The sequence below is a fragment of the Lipotes vexillifer genome, unplaced genomic scaffold (assembly GCF_000442215.2).
Source record: "Lipotes vexillifer unplaced genomic scaffold, Lipotes_vexillifer_v1.1 scaffold172, whole genome shotgun sequence".
In the NCBI taxonomy this organism is placed as follows: domain Eukaryota; kingdom Metazoa; phylum Chordata; class Mammalia; order Artiodactyla; family Lipotidae; genus Lipotes; species Lipotes vexillifer.
The window spans coordinates 2,247,246-2,263,765 of record NW_006776799.1 but is presented as its reverse complement, the minus strand read 5'-3'; the positions used below and the strand labels follow the sequence as shown (position 1 = coordinate 2,263,765).

Genomic DNA, 16,520 nt, shown 5'->3' with positions numbered 1-16,520 from the left:
TATGTGGGCCTCTCACTGTTGTGGCCTCTCCCATTGTGGAGCACAGGCTCCGGACGAGCAGGCTCAGCGGCCATGGCTCACGGGCCCAGCCGCTCCACGGCACGTGGGATCCTCCCAGACCGGGGCACGAACCCGTATCCCCTGCATCGGCAGGCGGACTCCCAACCACTGCGCCACCAGGGAAGCCCAAATGATTATTTTTCCTGTCCATTCATCTATAGCCAATGTGGAGGCTGCCCTCTGAACGCTTCACACCATTAAGCTTTCACTTAACCTTCAACTTTCACATGTGAAACATTCATTCACTGAATTATTTACTGAGTGCCTGTTATGTGCCAGGCACTGTGCTAGGCCTGTTCAAATAGACAACTGGCAAGTACCTATGTTTCTGTGGATGTGGCACTCTAAAGATCAGAAAAACTCTACTGAGGAATGTGATAAGCCAGAGGGCTGCCAAACTGATTTTTTCCCCTAAGTCAAAGGGTGCCTAGGTTTTAGGATACTAGAAGATGTTCACTTTTTTCCTAAGGGTCCTTAACGCCAAGACAAATAAAAATAGAAGATCCTGTCTAAATGTTGAGAAAGCACTGGCTGGCCATGAGGACAAAGATCTCGGGGAATGGACCACTGATCGGCTTTATCTGCCAGCCTAAAAAGTAAGAGTGCAAACTTTCTTCTACAATGTTGAGCTCTGACATTCCCTAAATGATTGATAAATAATTCATGTTTTAAAATGGAAAAGATGTTCTGATAGCTGACATCCTCAAAAATTCATGCAGACCTTCCTTGAAAGTAGAATATAATGATTCACTCACTTCCTCCCTTTGCAAGTCCAACCTATATGGCATATAAATATTTATACATCAACATGTATAGGCAGATATTTGATTTCATATTCTATTTTAGATATACCAATAGTAACACACATACTCGCAGAAGAAACAAATAACTCTTCATTTCTATACAGGCCAGTGTTAATCTAGACTCACATATGATTGAAGCAGCTTCATGCTCGGGCTGGTCTAAGCTGTGATTTGAGGCCACTGTTCTAAGCAGTAATTTTTCAAGATAAAATTTAGCAGTTTTGAAATTCTAAAACTAAACACAATTTTGTTAGACATAAAAAAAAATTAACACTATAATTAATGAGTGCTTCAAAATCCAAACTGCTATTGAAGACGACAGTTTGAAACCACAGAAGAATCATAAAGATGATTAATTATACAAACTGATACTTGTTTCAGAAGGTTTATATTCAAAGACCATTTATCACCAAAATGGGAATATATTAATTTCATTGAATATTGCAGATTACTCTGCACACATTAATTTGGTTTTTATAAAATTAGATATTAGTGTTTTCACTTAATCAACTACTCCATAATATATAAAAGTCATTAAGTATTATCAATTCAGAAAAAAAGTGGCTTGAAAATATATTTAAATCCATTTTTATACACTAATGCTACCTGAATAAGCACACTATTTATATAATAATTAGTTTAATCATGGTCTTTTACATATGTAATTATCAAAATAAAAGCCACTGTGACTACATTCACTATAAGATAATTGTAACATTAATTGGAATAGCACTTTTCTTTTTACAACACTTTTCCTAGAAGAAATCAAGTTAATACTAAAATTATAATCGTCTATTTTAATCAGATTATTTTATTTCAAATATAATTTATTATGACGTGGAAATGAATATATTATTTCAAAGTAGCTTATTTTGTATAATTATATTTATTAGCACCCCAAATCTGCCCATGCAAATATATGCCTTTGTGCTTTTGACTTAACTGCACAGGTTTGTGGCTATGATAATAAAAATTCAGGTTAAAAACTGACAAGTCCAGTTGAAAAATCCCAAATGTTTTGCTTCTATGTCATCAAATATCTAGATATTACTGGCAGAACTAAGTATCTGGATTTTCAGTTTTTATCTGGATTTTGGCATCACAGAATAGTTTATGCCAAAGTCTTTGCAATGGAGGGAAAAACCAAAAGAAGGGTTTAGTATCAGCAAAAGATAAAAATATTGTTTATCCACTGAAGAATAAGCTACTACTTAAAAGACCTTCGAGAGTCTAGCAACTTATGGCCACACTCATTTAATGAGAAACACAAGTGTTTTGGGTGATTATAACTGGACTCTGGTAAGCCGAGCCTAGCTCTGCCCCTCTCTTCTGGAGGCTCCCAGAGCTTAGCTATGCTATCAGGCTCGTCATCAGCAGGGGATAATGGCTTTCATAGAGCACAATAATTAAGTCGACTGATTTCGAGTGCAGTTCTTTTTCATTAAGGAACTCTTATTTGAATCAACCCCCAAATTTCAGTTTAACTTCTTATCTTGTGTTCTGCATTCCCCCCTTCCCCACGGAGGGGGATTATTTAGAGCACAAATTCCTGTGCTCTGATGTAGGCACTGTCCTACTGGAAAACATGAAATCGTTCCACAAAACCAACAATTATTGCCTCAGTGTAATCGACTTAAAAACCATTCGTGTATTGTTATTTATTTTGTGTTTTGCTCAAACCCTTTTTGACTCCCGGTACCTTCCAGTTTATCAGGTGCTCCTATGTAGAACTGCTATTTAAGCTGCAAGGAAAATGGCTCATGGAATCTCTTTCCTTTTATTCTTATTCTAGCTGGCTATGAGAATGGTTTGAGGCACATTTTAATAGTCCTCTTACATTATTTTACCTTGACCATCATTCTAAAGTATATTGCATAGGTCATTTTTCCTATTGGGAATCCAAGTAAACTTTTCATTCTAATTTTTAATTTCAGCTTTAAAATATATTCAAATGAACATTTAGCAACTAAGATCTGATGCAGCCAAAAATAAATTAAATAATAAATCTTTAAAAAAATGAACATTTAAATTCATGCTTACGGTTTTAGCAGTTGCATTTGATCTCTCATATTCTCCTGGCTTTTTCCTTTCTAAAAAATTTTCAAGGCCTTTTTAACACATTGACAAATGTCAAATTTATTGTATTTATTAAAATTTGTAATAAAATGACTGCCATTCTTTTGGCCCCAAAGAGTCATATCAAACAAGCTATATGAAATGTTGCCAAAGCTCAGGGTTAAACTTTAAAGATTAATACACATTTCCTTAGGTAATTAGTGAATGGGATACCAAGCAAATAAAGCTGGGACGATAAGATTTATTCATCTCCCAAATTAGTTTCTGAGTTGCCATTTTATTTTTCAGATTCTACTTTAAGCTGAAATGATTTTGGAATTTTATCATTTGACTACTGTAAAAACAATCAGGGATTTGAAACTTACGAGTATTTATCACAACTGAAAACAGTCTTCTCTAGAAGAGGTTAATGGAAAAAGAAATAATAGGAGGTGGAAGATAAACTGCTTCTTTCACAACTGGTGCTGCAAACAGCATTCTAACTAATTCAGATAAGCAGCAAACATAGTTGTTAGGGGATATTTATGACAGCTGCATCTCTGTGACAGCAATGAAGCATTAAAAATGGCAACGGGCTTTCTATAAAACACATCTGCAAGAAAGACAGGTAGCTAGGCTGACTATCAATCATCAGGACACGTGAATAATTCTATACTCACTGGCCCATGTGCTGTTAAAATCAGCTCCGTATGTATATATATAGAAAAGCTTGCTATTCGGTAAAGAGCCACAGCAGTGAGTAGTTTTTATTTTTAATTCTTAAGAATATGTGTGTTCACACATCATTTTAAAAAATCCAACAATGATTAACAGGTCTCTGTGAGTGTATTCTGAAGAAGAATACACTCAACATTTTCAGGTTATATTTGTAGCTAATTTATGACTTGTTATCTTACCCATCTTTCAATTAATTTAATGGGATCATACAGCTCCAAAACAAACAGATTGCATCCCACAGTTTGGGGAGCAAAATCCTGGAAACTCATTCAAGAGCTAGGCTCATTTTCAAATTTAGATCTTAGAAAATTTAAATGGTGCATGCAACCACTGTCTATTTAAGTAACTTTTAAGATGCATGAATAGAATTAAAATTATAGCCAAATAATAAAAGGGGTCTTCTCTTTCACTGAATTCACATAACTTCCATTTATGCTAATGGGAGTTAAGCACCTGCTCTGCAAAGAAAATAGACCCCTATCTGTGAAAATAAACGTGTACAGTATATTTTCCAGATACAATGCTAAAATCAAACAACCAAAAATGTATGCTATATAAACAAAGCATCATGTGGCCTACCTGAAAACACTTGTTTTATATTTTACCTCCTTAGTCGTAGACCTTGAGATATTACTCATGACTTTGCTATTTAAATGTACCAGAAAGAAAAAAAAAAAGGATGGACAAACTCAATCTGGTGATTTCAGTGAGCTCATACACAATCCTCTGTTTACCCCTTCAGAAGTTCATAATAAATTGCATCAGTAAATCTGGATTCGAGCCACTGCTCTCTGCCATCATCTTAAAAGTCACGGAGGACAACTGTACATAAGAGAGGAGGGCATGATCATGGGCGCACTGTGCTGGGACTCCCTGCAGCAGCTGCAGCCTCGGCTGGGACAGGAGATGAGGCAGACGATTGTTAACGACTGTGACACCAGAGTCCCTTTCCGCAGCGCCCTTCTGGCTGAGTGTGAGGTCTCCCAGGAAGGCACGCTACCTGGACTTGAATGGAGCTCTCTCCATTGGCAGTCACAGAAGGCACAGAACCTCTATCAGGAGGTTCTTGACACCGAGGTGGAGAGAGAAAGGCTGCCCCTCTCGACTCCACCTATATAAACTAGGCACCATAGAGATCTTTCCCAAAACTCTATTATACTTTCAGTTAAAATTATGATGTGATCAGAAGAGGGTTGTGGGGAGGTAAATTAGAATATCCACCAAATATCCAAATACAATGATATTTAGAATATAATGTCATTGCTATTCTCGTCCAACATTTTTAAATAGTCTTAAGGAATAGGTAATAATAATATCATATGGCATGTACTACATTTAACCATATCTCTATAAAGATTTCTCCTCCTTCCTGATGGTCTAGGTCAAGGCCAAAATTTTTAATTTCTGATCTGCATTGTGAGTGGTATTGAAAGCAATACTCTTGTGGACAGGAGGGAATACAGAATTTGAGGGGCCCAGTGCAAAATGGAAACATGGAGCACCTTGTTGAAAAAGGTCTTAACAATTGGAAGACAATGACAACAGAGCATTAAACCAAGCTCAGGGCTCCTCTGCACGGGGCCCTGCAAGACGGCACAGGTGGGACAACCATGAAGCCAGCCTCGCTCTGAAACAGGACCTTACGAAAGATAGCCTGCTGCCCCCTCCTCCCTTCTCCTCAGCCTAACAGAGGTCTCGGTCAAGTAAACCATGGGAGAATGAATGTGAGATGTCCTCCGGTAGACAGACACCAGTTCTATGTACTGAGGTCCCAAGGAAAATGGAGCAACAAAGTGTCCTCTGAAAACTACCACTTACTTCCTTATACAGATTGTATTGTAAGGCTTATCTAAAAGTGTTCCATCTTCTTCCTAGAGGGTTCCACAAAGCAAGGTTTGCTATCCAAAGGCCAGCGTGACCCTGGTGATGGGCTCTGTTTTAATGGGGCCTGGAGGACCAGTTTTGGATACAGATAATGGTAGCACTGTCTCCTGGCAATCTGATCCTCAGTGACATATTTTTTCTCTTTCTCTGTATTTTTTCCTTTTAAAATCACTTCCTGCTTAAACCCCTTCCCTCTCGTCAGTCATGCACCAGCGCTGGATTTGACCTCAAATTCTAAATGGGCCAGGCTGCCGTGAAGGCGCTCTGCCTGGCTTTCTGCAGTGTAGGTGATTAGGAAGGCTGGGGAAGCACTGTTTAGGGGGTGCCCTTCTCTTCTAAGGACAGCTGTGCTCTGTCAGGTCTAGGTTGAGTGAACGAGGCAATAGTAGTTACAGTAATGGCAGCATTTGCCTATGAGCTACCATCTCTCCGAAGTGGGCTTCAGCTAAACTCAGCTGGAGGAGTTGTCTTTCCTTTTAGGACGTGGAACCTCTACAGAGCTGGTCTTCAGAGACTTAGAACAGGCTATAGAGGCAAGCAAAGAGAAACAGAAATTCTCCCCCAAAATACATATAAATATTTTTGTAAGGTATTTACAAATTTAAGAGGAAACCTATACTTGCAACAAAATTACCTTGTAAAGTCTGAGTTTTTCTGAGCTATAGGTTACTTTTCAGGATCCAACAATACAGAAAGAACTGTTCAAATGTATAAGCGTATCCTGATTTTCGGTTGTTCAGAAAAGGGCTAGAAGATTATAATATTACCTACTCTCAATAAAAGAGTATATCCGCCCCCCCTTGTTTTTTCGTGGTAGTGAATTTGTAGGGATAAACAACCCTACAAATTGTTGGGCCTATTATATGTCACAGAGATTTTTTTCTATAGCCTGCCTGGACTCCAGACAATAGGTGAGACTGGCCTAGAGTTGCAGACGTTTCCATAGTCAGTAATGTCCCTTGGAAAAGTAAGGGCAATAATACAAAAATGAAAACCAGCCTGATCTGCTGGTACGATAGGAGAAATATGAGTATGACAACACTTTACAACTTAGAAATGATGACAACAACCTAGGAAGAAGTTTTAGCAGCCACGTATCAGCCAAAGCAGCTTCTACAAGATCATACATACTCCCCAAACATGAGTCATAGTCAAGTAATGCTGTCCAATAGCTATAAACTCACTTTATTGCAGAAAATTCTGTATATATGTTATGCTGTATTTTCTTATTGCCTTGAGGTGGCGTGTGTGAATGTATATTACATATATATGAATATATGACCACAAATGATTTGTGGTCAACATACAGATTTTTCAAAATGCCTTACTTTAAATAAACCAGATCGTTAGACTATTCTGCTTTTCAGCCCTCTTGGATAAAACAATGTTGCATATAATCTTAAGAGAATTAAGGGACGTTATGTATGAGCAAGGGAAGTGGGGAAAAGAGCTTTTAAATTTCATCTATTTTCTACCATTTCGTCTCTGAGCACGTCTCCACATACCTATTTTCTCTCCTACAATTGTACTTGTTCTAAACAAAGGAAAGGAGGAGAGAAACCTTTTGTTTCTCTATATTCTCCTTCTTTGCTACCTTTTAAATTTTTAAATAAATGAACCAATGTAGAATAAGTGTTTTTGTTGCTTGGTTTTATGATGATGAAGACCATGAAAAAGATGCACTGATTTTAAATATTCATTGAAGAAAATACTGCTTGAAAAATATTGGCAGTATTTTTAATTCAGAGGGTATTCTCTTTCTCAAAGACTCCAAACTACGTCAATAGTCACTGGACCATTTGCATCTTCACCACTGGGGATGAATATTAACAGAGTCTTTGTCACTGGTAGAATGACTCAGCTTATGACATCAGGAGTAGTTGAGGGGCAGCGAGGGGACGGGGTGGGGGGGGGGGGTCTAATGAAATAGACGGCATGCAGTGAAAACGAGAGATTCTTCTAGCTGTTCTCCTTAGAGTTGTACGTCCGCAAACAGAAAACTCCCATCTCTGAAGTCATTTAGTTTCTGTCTCTGGCCGAATTAAAACACATACATACACAACACACAAACACCATCCAGCTTGTTTCAACACAACCAACTCTACCATATAGCATCATCAAAAGTTCCATTGTACAGCAAACCATCTAGGATTGCCAAAATTATAGAAAGCTCATTGATGAAACCATAAAGAACCCTTCTCAGTGTGATCGGCTCTGCCCATCCACCAGGCACTCAAAGAGCACTCCCTAGGTCTAGGACATTATATATATACAAATGCAGTATATTTTCCCCCGGAATGCAAATGTTAGATTCATATTACACGAAAACCATTTACACAACACTCTTATTTTGTTTTGCTTGAAAGTTCAATATTTTGTCTTTAAGAAAAAAACTCTTTAACCAAAATGAAGGTTTTTGTCAATACTTTCTCGTAGAGTAAAAACAGATATGCTTCTGTAAAACTGATAATGTAACATTAAGTACAGTATGAATATTCAAGGAGATTTATATGAAAAAATAGATGTGGTTTTTCCTTTTGATGTGTACCATGATATTCAGAATGACTTTACATGTCATATAACAGGATAAACCAGAGAAGTACAAAGTATAATAACTTTATTCAAAGTATAATAACTTTGAATATCATGAAAAGGATACGAAGTTCTGATTCGCCTCAGCTTTTTTAATTGGCTACTTTTAATTAAAGAGTAATAGTATATACCTTTTAATTGAACACACCAGCTAAAGCTTGACTTTTCAACATAAACAACAAATTCAATGTTCGCATGATGAATCTGGCAAACTTTTCATTTTCATGAAACTGGGGGGAAGTGCCATGCTTCATCACAGGATAGCTGGGAATTCTATAGCACTCTGAAATAAGCCCGATCACTAACTAACGCACCGTCCTGTGCATGGAGACGGAAGACCAAATTAGGCCCTGGGGAAGTCTCACTAAACTCCCACTGAAGTCAATGGAAATTTGCAAACGCACTCGAGAGGGCTCTCAGGGCCCACAAGGTGCTGTCAATAATTTCACTAGGTTTTCAAACCAGATATACAAGCAAAAACAAAACAAAAAAAACTGAACAACAAAAACAAAATCAAAACACCCAAACCAAATAACATGTACCTCTCCAACGTCATAGATCCAAATACGGCCTTCTGAGTCCCCAACGGCAACTTCTTTGCCACCTTGAGCCCAACGAACACGGTTTAGGGCGGATGCCCCCTCAATAGCCACACTTGCTGTTGGAACCTGCCAGAGGGGTTATGACAAAGAATCTCTGAATATGAATTTAAGTATACAAATTCACAACGATAAGTTTAACTGGATGAGTCACCACTGCCTGCATGTGCATTAAGTACTATATATCCCTTGTGCAGGGGTGAAAAGGATTCATTGTTCTTAAATCATATGCTCCACTGAATTAAAGAGCAGAGAGAAGAGACACTTTAACAAAAAAAGGAAAAGAGGGAGAGTCTTTTTCCACAGTCAATGGGCAGTGAGTGACATAAATAAAATTTATGTCCATAAATTCCATAAATAAAATTTCTTCAGATTATGCAGGGTGCACAAACAACATACAAACACAGCAGCTAAATGTGATGCTTCTTGATCAGGTCATGATTTATGGATCAATGGGGGGGAGATTTCAGGATTTACCAAGATTAAGGATACTATAAAAGGGGGAATGGGGTATATGGTGGAATAAAAGTCATATTAAGGGTCTTCAGGGGAAAAAAATGTATTGATCCCTTAAAACCTCATCAGGGAGGGGGTGCTCAGAAGAAGAAAAAGCAAGCAGGTGAAAAACTTCAAAACTGCAAGTTCTCCTTTCTTCTTTCTTTTCTCCCCCCACCCCCACCTTTTTTCTTCCTCCTAGCAATACCAAGGTGTAGGAAGTTCTCCATAACTCTGAAAATGTCCTCAGGGTGATACCCTGATAGAATGTAGCACTTACTTGTAGAAAAGGCCTTACATCTCCTTTAATAAACACCTGAAATCTGAAAATGTTGATAATTACAATATTAATCATTATTAAAGTGAACCAGAGGTGCTGAAATGGAACCTGCAGTATTTGTTACAAGAACCTTAATATTTGGAAAAAGAATTTTAGTGGGTCTACCCCTCTTTTCATCATCAGTCATCTTGAAGGTTGGAAGTTTATAACTGATAGATCAGATCTCCAAGCCTTCTACAAGAAAGTTGAATAGGAAATGACAATAGCCCATTAAAAATGAAAAAAGGTAAATGCTAAAACAAAAAAGGAAAAAAATATATAGTGAAAAGAGGGCCACCAACATCATCTTATGCCACTGTTTTAAGACCTGTGTCTAATAAACATGTCCTATTAGGATGGAAACACCACATGTACTGTGCCTTAGCTCCCCTGGCATTCTGCTATTCAGGGAATTGAAACCATCTGTTTATATGATATTATTGACCCAATACCTATCTTTAAAATAGCAATAAAAACTCTATCATATGTAAGAATCTATGTTTAAACTTAATCTTAAAATCAATAAAAATTCTTTTACCTGCTTAAATCACTGTATGTCAATTGACAGCAAAAATGTCAAAAGTCCCCAGCTCATTTATTTATTTTTTTTAATACACAATTTCTGCAATAAAGGGACCTGCTGTGCAGTGCTGGAGACTGAATTTTTAACCAAACTTTTTAAAGGCCAAAACAATGTGAATTTAGTTTGGGCCATAATTCTGTCAATGCACTTTATTATTAGTGTGCTACTCAGCAAAGAAATCTGCGATTCGGCTATAGAGTTTCAGAGTCAACTTTTAACTCCATAATTTAGAGAGATCATACAGGATCCTACTTTCTCTAATGCTAGTTAATAACAGATTTTATCTGTGAACAATCTCAAAAATTGAATAAAAAGTATTTAATCTTAATATAATACTCAAAGTGATTTTTTTGATACATTTTAAATTATGCCTAAAACATTGTAAAGAACTTATTTGGAATTAAGTAAAGTAGCAAACTGGAACAGTTAATATTTTAACCATTTAAAAATATCTTCTTTTCACAGATATTATAAGTGGTTTAAAAAAAAAGGCTATCACAGCCTATAACATGTGCTAAAAGAATTATCAAATGCATGAAGAAAATGACAAAAATATATTTTATTAGTTTGACCAGTAATGAGCTTTCAGAAGTTGATGAATCTATAATGAAAATAATCCATATATTGTCTCTGGCTTTCTTACTCTTGTATCTCAGTTTCATATATATTTTCATATTTTTTAAAAAGACTCAATCATTTTAATTGCAAAGACAGGATGTATATACATAATTTACTACATTGTGTAGAGGTCAGTGACACTGAAGTAGGTGAATATGAACTATCCTTGCATAGGAGCAGTCGGAATAACTTGGTTTAAAAGCACAGTATTTTGAACAAGGACAAAGAAACACTGAGACTTCAGGTTCTTTTTTTTTTTTTTTTTAAACAAATCTAATTCCTAATCGGACAAATATTTGAAAAATCTTATTCAACTTGATAGAAGGCAAAAATGAGGGTTTTAAAAAGTGTTCAGTTCATTACTGGATTTGAACCAGACTCAACGTATCTACTATTATTGTGAAAGGAGAACTACGATCACCGCAAAACTAAACGATCTGCATGCCAAGTAACCATTTTTTAAAATGGTTAACAATAAAACACTTATGTGGTCGTCTCTTGATACCTAGAGCGAGGGAAGGGAAAACACGTTTGGCAATGCTGAGATATTAATTTTGTTTTACCTAAAAAGCCGATTAAAACACAAAACTAAACGAGAAGTTACAGAGGAATCCCTATGGAGTTGGTAGAACACTCCATTACATCATAGTTGAGTATCACCTGAACTCACTTCTACTAAATCTGATTTCTGACTGGGTCTCCTAAATCAATCTGGAAAATGTGTTTTTGGTTGTTTAGAGTGAATTGAGTTTATTCTAGCACACAGAAACAATATGATTTTAATCAACGGTGATGAAAGACTTTGGGAAACCATCACATCGTAGAGTAATAACACCTTTCTATAAAAGCAATAATGTTATAAACATTTCAACATCTGAGATGATGGGCACTGCACATATTCATGCCCTTTATTTCCAAAGATGCTTCATTACATAACTCTTGTCCTTGTCATACACTTCTGGTAGCCAAAAGGAAAAAACAGACTTAAATGGAAAGTTTTTTTAAAAGACAACTATTTGGCAGTGGTTTTAGGTGTCTATAATCTTGCAAGATACAATGACTCAATAATAACACCTGAAGGATATTTCCCTGCCCCCTCCCAGAAAAAATACTAGGGGAGCCTGTTCCTCCTCATATCCTCCAGCTGTAGGCTTCCTAATTAAAAAGGCTGAGCTGTTTCCTGCTCAGAACACTTCAAAAGACCTCTCTCTCGTTCTCCACTTGACATGTAGTTTTCAGCACTTGTTCTTCTTACCTGTCCATTCTTATTGATGGAGAGCTGCCCTGAATCACAGACCACGAGACGACGACGAGACCATTTTATTGTATTAAACTGAAGGACATTTAATATTCACGTTTAAAAAAACCCAACCAAAAACTCTGCTACCTGAATTAGCACCTCAATAATTTTGAGAAAGTGTAAAAAAGGAAAAATATACGTAGCATAATTTTTAAAACATTAATATATAGAGAGAGAGAGAGAAAAATTTTTTAAAGGACTACTTCCTATTAATTGCTTTTTGAAAAAATTTTTCACTTGTGAAGGACTCTAAATGTGACACGTTAAAATCTCATTAAAAAATATTGAGTTTAACATACATGTTCAGAGTTTGAAACTTATAAAAGTCTGTCTGTGAGTTCGGTATCTTTATTCACCTTGTAAATTTCAAATGGAGAATAGATCTAAACATAAACGGTCAAGAGAATCATCTTTTATGGATTTAAAACAGAAATTGTGCAAGTAGCAAACACTGGCAAATAGCCCTTTTAAAAAGCCCAATCTCAAGTCAAAGTCCACAAAAGCTTACTTTTCCAAGTGTTTGCCAATAGAGTTATTTCAACACCCTGGAATATGCCCGAGTGTCCTTTCCCCGCAGTAAAAGGCGTGAACACGTATGGTTTTGCTCTTTGCAGAGAAGGGTCGTCAATTGTCCAAGATTCCACCACGGTTTAGGGATGAAGTGAGATTACATGATTTGGGGCCAACGCATCTGCCAATACCCTGCACAGCAGCGGAGAATGGGGGGTCGGCAGCCCAGCTGCAATTGGAGGGTCTGTCCAAAAAAGGCCATTTCTGAGAGAGGGGGAGACGGAGAGAGGCCGACGGCGCCCCCCTCCCAGCCCGCCCGGCCCGGCGCCTGCGCCGCCGCTCACCTCGGTGTCATTGTTGAGGTTCCAGAGGTCCAAGCGCCCCATCCCGTCCACGCAGGCAAAGAGCGCGGGATGCACGGGGGACCACATGACATCGTACACATAGTCTGCATTGTCTTCAAAGGAGTAGAGCGGCTTGTTGTGCTGTAAAGCAGAGAGACCGTGAAGACTTTGTGGCGCTGCGGCTGCCTCGGGCTGTCTAGCGAGCCTAATTAAAAACTTTGCACATTCACAAAGTGTCATAAAACTTCCCGAGATGAAAGTCCTCGAGAAGGTGGACCGCAGCTTTAATGTTACTAGAACTGTCCACTGGCATAAGTAAATACGGTGGGGGGAGGGGGCGGGGGAGGCGGGGAGGGGCTCTTAAGGGGCTAGGGGCTGGGGGCGGAGGGACTCTTAAGGGGCTAGGGGCTGGGGGCTGGGACGGGCGGGGGAAGGCGGTTTCAGACACAGTCGTGCGAGACATGCCAGACAGGTGGCCGGGGCTGCCCAGGAGCTCGGAGTTCTCGCCGGGCTATGCTCTGCGAGTCGCTCAGGGCCCGAACCCAGGCGTGCTCTGCCTGCCGGGATCAGACCCGCGGGGAAGGATCTGGAAGCCCCGGCGGTCCCGGAGACCCAGAACCCTTGGCATTGAAGGCAACGCCTGCCACCTCGCGGTCCTTTTCTGTAGCTGCAACTCTGCCTCCAATCCAACTCGAGGCCAAATTTATACGTTAATGGCTCCTCTTCGGCGGGGATGGGGATACATACTTTAAAGGGATTTGTAGCTCTTCTGGGGGGTGAAAAATCTCGCGGTTCTGGGTCTCTGGTCTCTCTCTCCAGGGTCAGTTCACCCAAATCAGGTGGACTGGCGGGGCTCAATGCAATGCCCCTGAACCTTCGTAGGAGGCGGACCACGTTTTCTAGATTACTCAGTATCTCTAAGAGCCCTGAAATCGGTGTTTTGGGGGAAAATGCACTAGCACACCCTTACTGCCTACAAATGCTTCCCCTTCGGAGGGATACAATAAATTAAAATGGCACTCTTGATTTCCTGTGAATATTGTCACATCAAAATAGCAAAGAAGTCAGAGGCAAGTTTGAAAGTACACCAGAAATAAAACGTAATTGGACTTCATGAATTATTCATTCCATCTGGCTTGTCTTATTCTAATTTCTGCATAATGGCTTTACTAATCCCTGATCAATTAATGTAAAATGAAATTTAAATGATAATGAAAGCCCTAGAGATAAAAGAAATTAAGCATTCTTATATCCTCTGACAGAAATCTAAACAATGGGAGTTTTTTCCCTCAATGTCTTCCTCATCCAGTCAGCTGTCTGTACTCCTTTCATGGGTTCAGCTGAATGCCTGTACAGGCCAGAGTAATAAGATCAAAAAACGGTAACATACAATATGAACAATCAAATACTTTCTGCAGAAAATGTTCAAAGAATGTATCTGTGGGGAATCAGCTCCAAATATTCGAGCAAACTCCCCAAATGTACTGTGAGTGAAAATAAAATGCACAAAATGCGTGTGCTGAAATCAAGGTGAGAAAAATCATGGGAAGACAACAAACTCCCACAGCCTAAACCTAATGCAAAAATTTGCTAAGGTAGTGACTATACGTGATTTCTCTTTCCAGGAATTATCTTGCTTTGGCCTTGCTGAGACGTGAACACAACTGTAAGACTATTAAAGCAACGGAAGACTTTAGATGGGACATTGTATGTGTGGGGCAGGTGGTGTGTGTGGTCTTATCTTTAGTTTAAGAAGTACCTAAAACGAACATGTGACACTGAGATCTCAAAAAGAATTAAATGGACATTTAGCCTTATAGTTTTGTATTTTAATACCCTATACCTCTTTTATGCCAAAAAGTTCATCATATCCCATGTGTGCACTGTAATTTGGAGCTAAGATTATCTGCCTATTTGCTATTTAGGTGGCGTTTTTTCTTCCTCTCACTGCTTGGATGAGGCGATTCAAACTACCTTCTTCAGCAAATCTGAATACCCAATGACCTTAAATTAATATGATTATATCATCTTTTTTGCTTATTAATATAAAAAAAGGCAGGGTGGAGTAGCTGCTCCTTCACTGGCTACTTGTGAATATTAAATCCTAAGTCTTCATAGAAGATTATTCCTGCCCCAAATTCTTGACTTTGTAGCTAGCTAGTCACTATTTGTTAGAGAATATGAGTAACACATTTTTCTTAAAATCAAAGAGTAGAAAAGACTTACACACATGCTTTAAAAAGTCAGTTCTCAGTATCTTCTCTTAATAACCCAGCTGATAGTATAACTGAGTACACAGAGGTCTAGACATAGATGCACGCATACATTCGATACAGATAACTCATCTTCAGTCCTTGCTTTGATCAATTAGAAAACCATCTAGCTTTAAACAGTCATCTTCTAAGGAGTTGATATTATTCAATATGTTAATTCTCTCAAATTACGCTGCTAATCTCTAGTGTTCTTTCTTTCCTTTTTTCTTTTGGTGTCTTCCTTTTGAAGAAACTTGGTCAAAACTCTAGTATATCCTGGAGATTTTACTTTTTAAACATCTGGAAATAACTGCTTTGTTCATCTTACCAAAAACCAATTTTCTCGTGTTTAACAGTATTGTATTGAAATGCTATTATTCCCTAGGTTTTCTTCAGCTCCCTTATCACCTCCCACCTCCAAGACTGAAGTCACTGTGCAAGTTAATTCTAAGCTACAGATTGTGCATGTTTGGAGCAAGGAGAAGGATTTACATTTTCAAAGGCTTTGCTCTAACCTTGATAAATTCACAGGATAAAGAAGTCTTGGTCGAGACTGAAGGCATTTTTAGGGTACCAAGGGGACCAACATCTATGAAGCAACAGTTCCCACGTTTAGAACGGCACATGCCATAGGCACAGGCTAATGCCACTCTTACAATAGTAAGCAGTGCTATTCTGAATATTAAGTGCAGTTTTTTCAATAGAGGAGTTTTCCATTCTATCTTAGTTGGGACTCAAAGGGCAAGCTGAAAACCTCATTGAAAATTTGTCTCAAACATTTAATATAAAACATTTCATAATTTACATATATATCATGAAATATTAACAAAACATATCAAAAGCATTAGGGTCTAAAGATTGTTTTTGAATTTTGAAAGATATGTTTGTATCTACAAAGTTGTTATAGCTTGCTATTGCATTATCACCGATTTTAGAACACTACAAGTTTTGAAAAGGTGGAGCGTGTAGGGGCAAATGTGACCAATGATTTTTGAGGAGGATCCTATAGTATCATTTAGATATAGTAAAGATACAGAAGCTTGGTGATTTTAAATATTAACCCTGCAAAATACTCAAGGCCATTTAGTAAATTAAATATCATTCCACTATGTGTTACCGTAGAAAGCGTTTTTTAAGACAATCAAATTTCACTAGACACAAACCCCTTCACTTGCGTGTTCTCTTTTCGATGCCCTGTTTGGTATCAGAGACCTGTTAGAGAACAAAAAGGAAAACTGCCTTGTAACGCAGACTACGGCATGTGTGACACATGCCAATGAAATAAAGCTGCGACGCCCTGTGTTTTAGACGGGTTTCCAGAACTGTGCCAAAATCTTAAAATATCCAGACATCGACCAGTGTGATTTT

The 16,520-nt window shown here is 38.1% G+C and overlaps 1 protein-coding gene across 4 annotated transcripts in view; it reads right to left on the bottom strand.

Annotated features, from left to right (window-relative positions):
• DYNC1I1 (dynein cytoplasmic 1 intermediate chain 1) overlaps positions 1–16,520 on the bottom strand; it is a 338,688-nt gene that overhangs the window by 12,143 nt on the left and 310,025 nt on the right. For all 4 annotated transcript variants that reach the window (XM_007450661.1, XM_007450660.1, XM_007450662.1 and 1 more), the window contains 2 exons: positions 12,901–13,041; positions 8,675–8,800 (listed from right to left, as the gene is read on the bottom strand). In XM_007450661.1, coding sequence (XP_007450723.1) covers positions 8,675–8,800; positions 12,901–13,041 — 267 coding nt within the window. The remainder of the gene's footprint in view (positions 1–8,674; positions 8,801–12,900; positions 13,042–16,520) is intronic.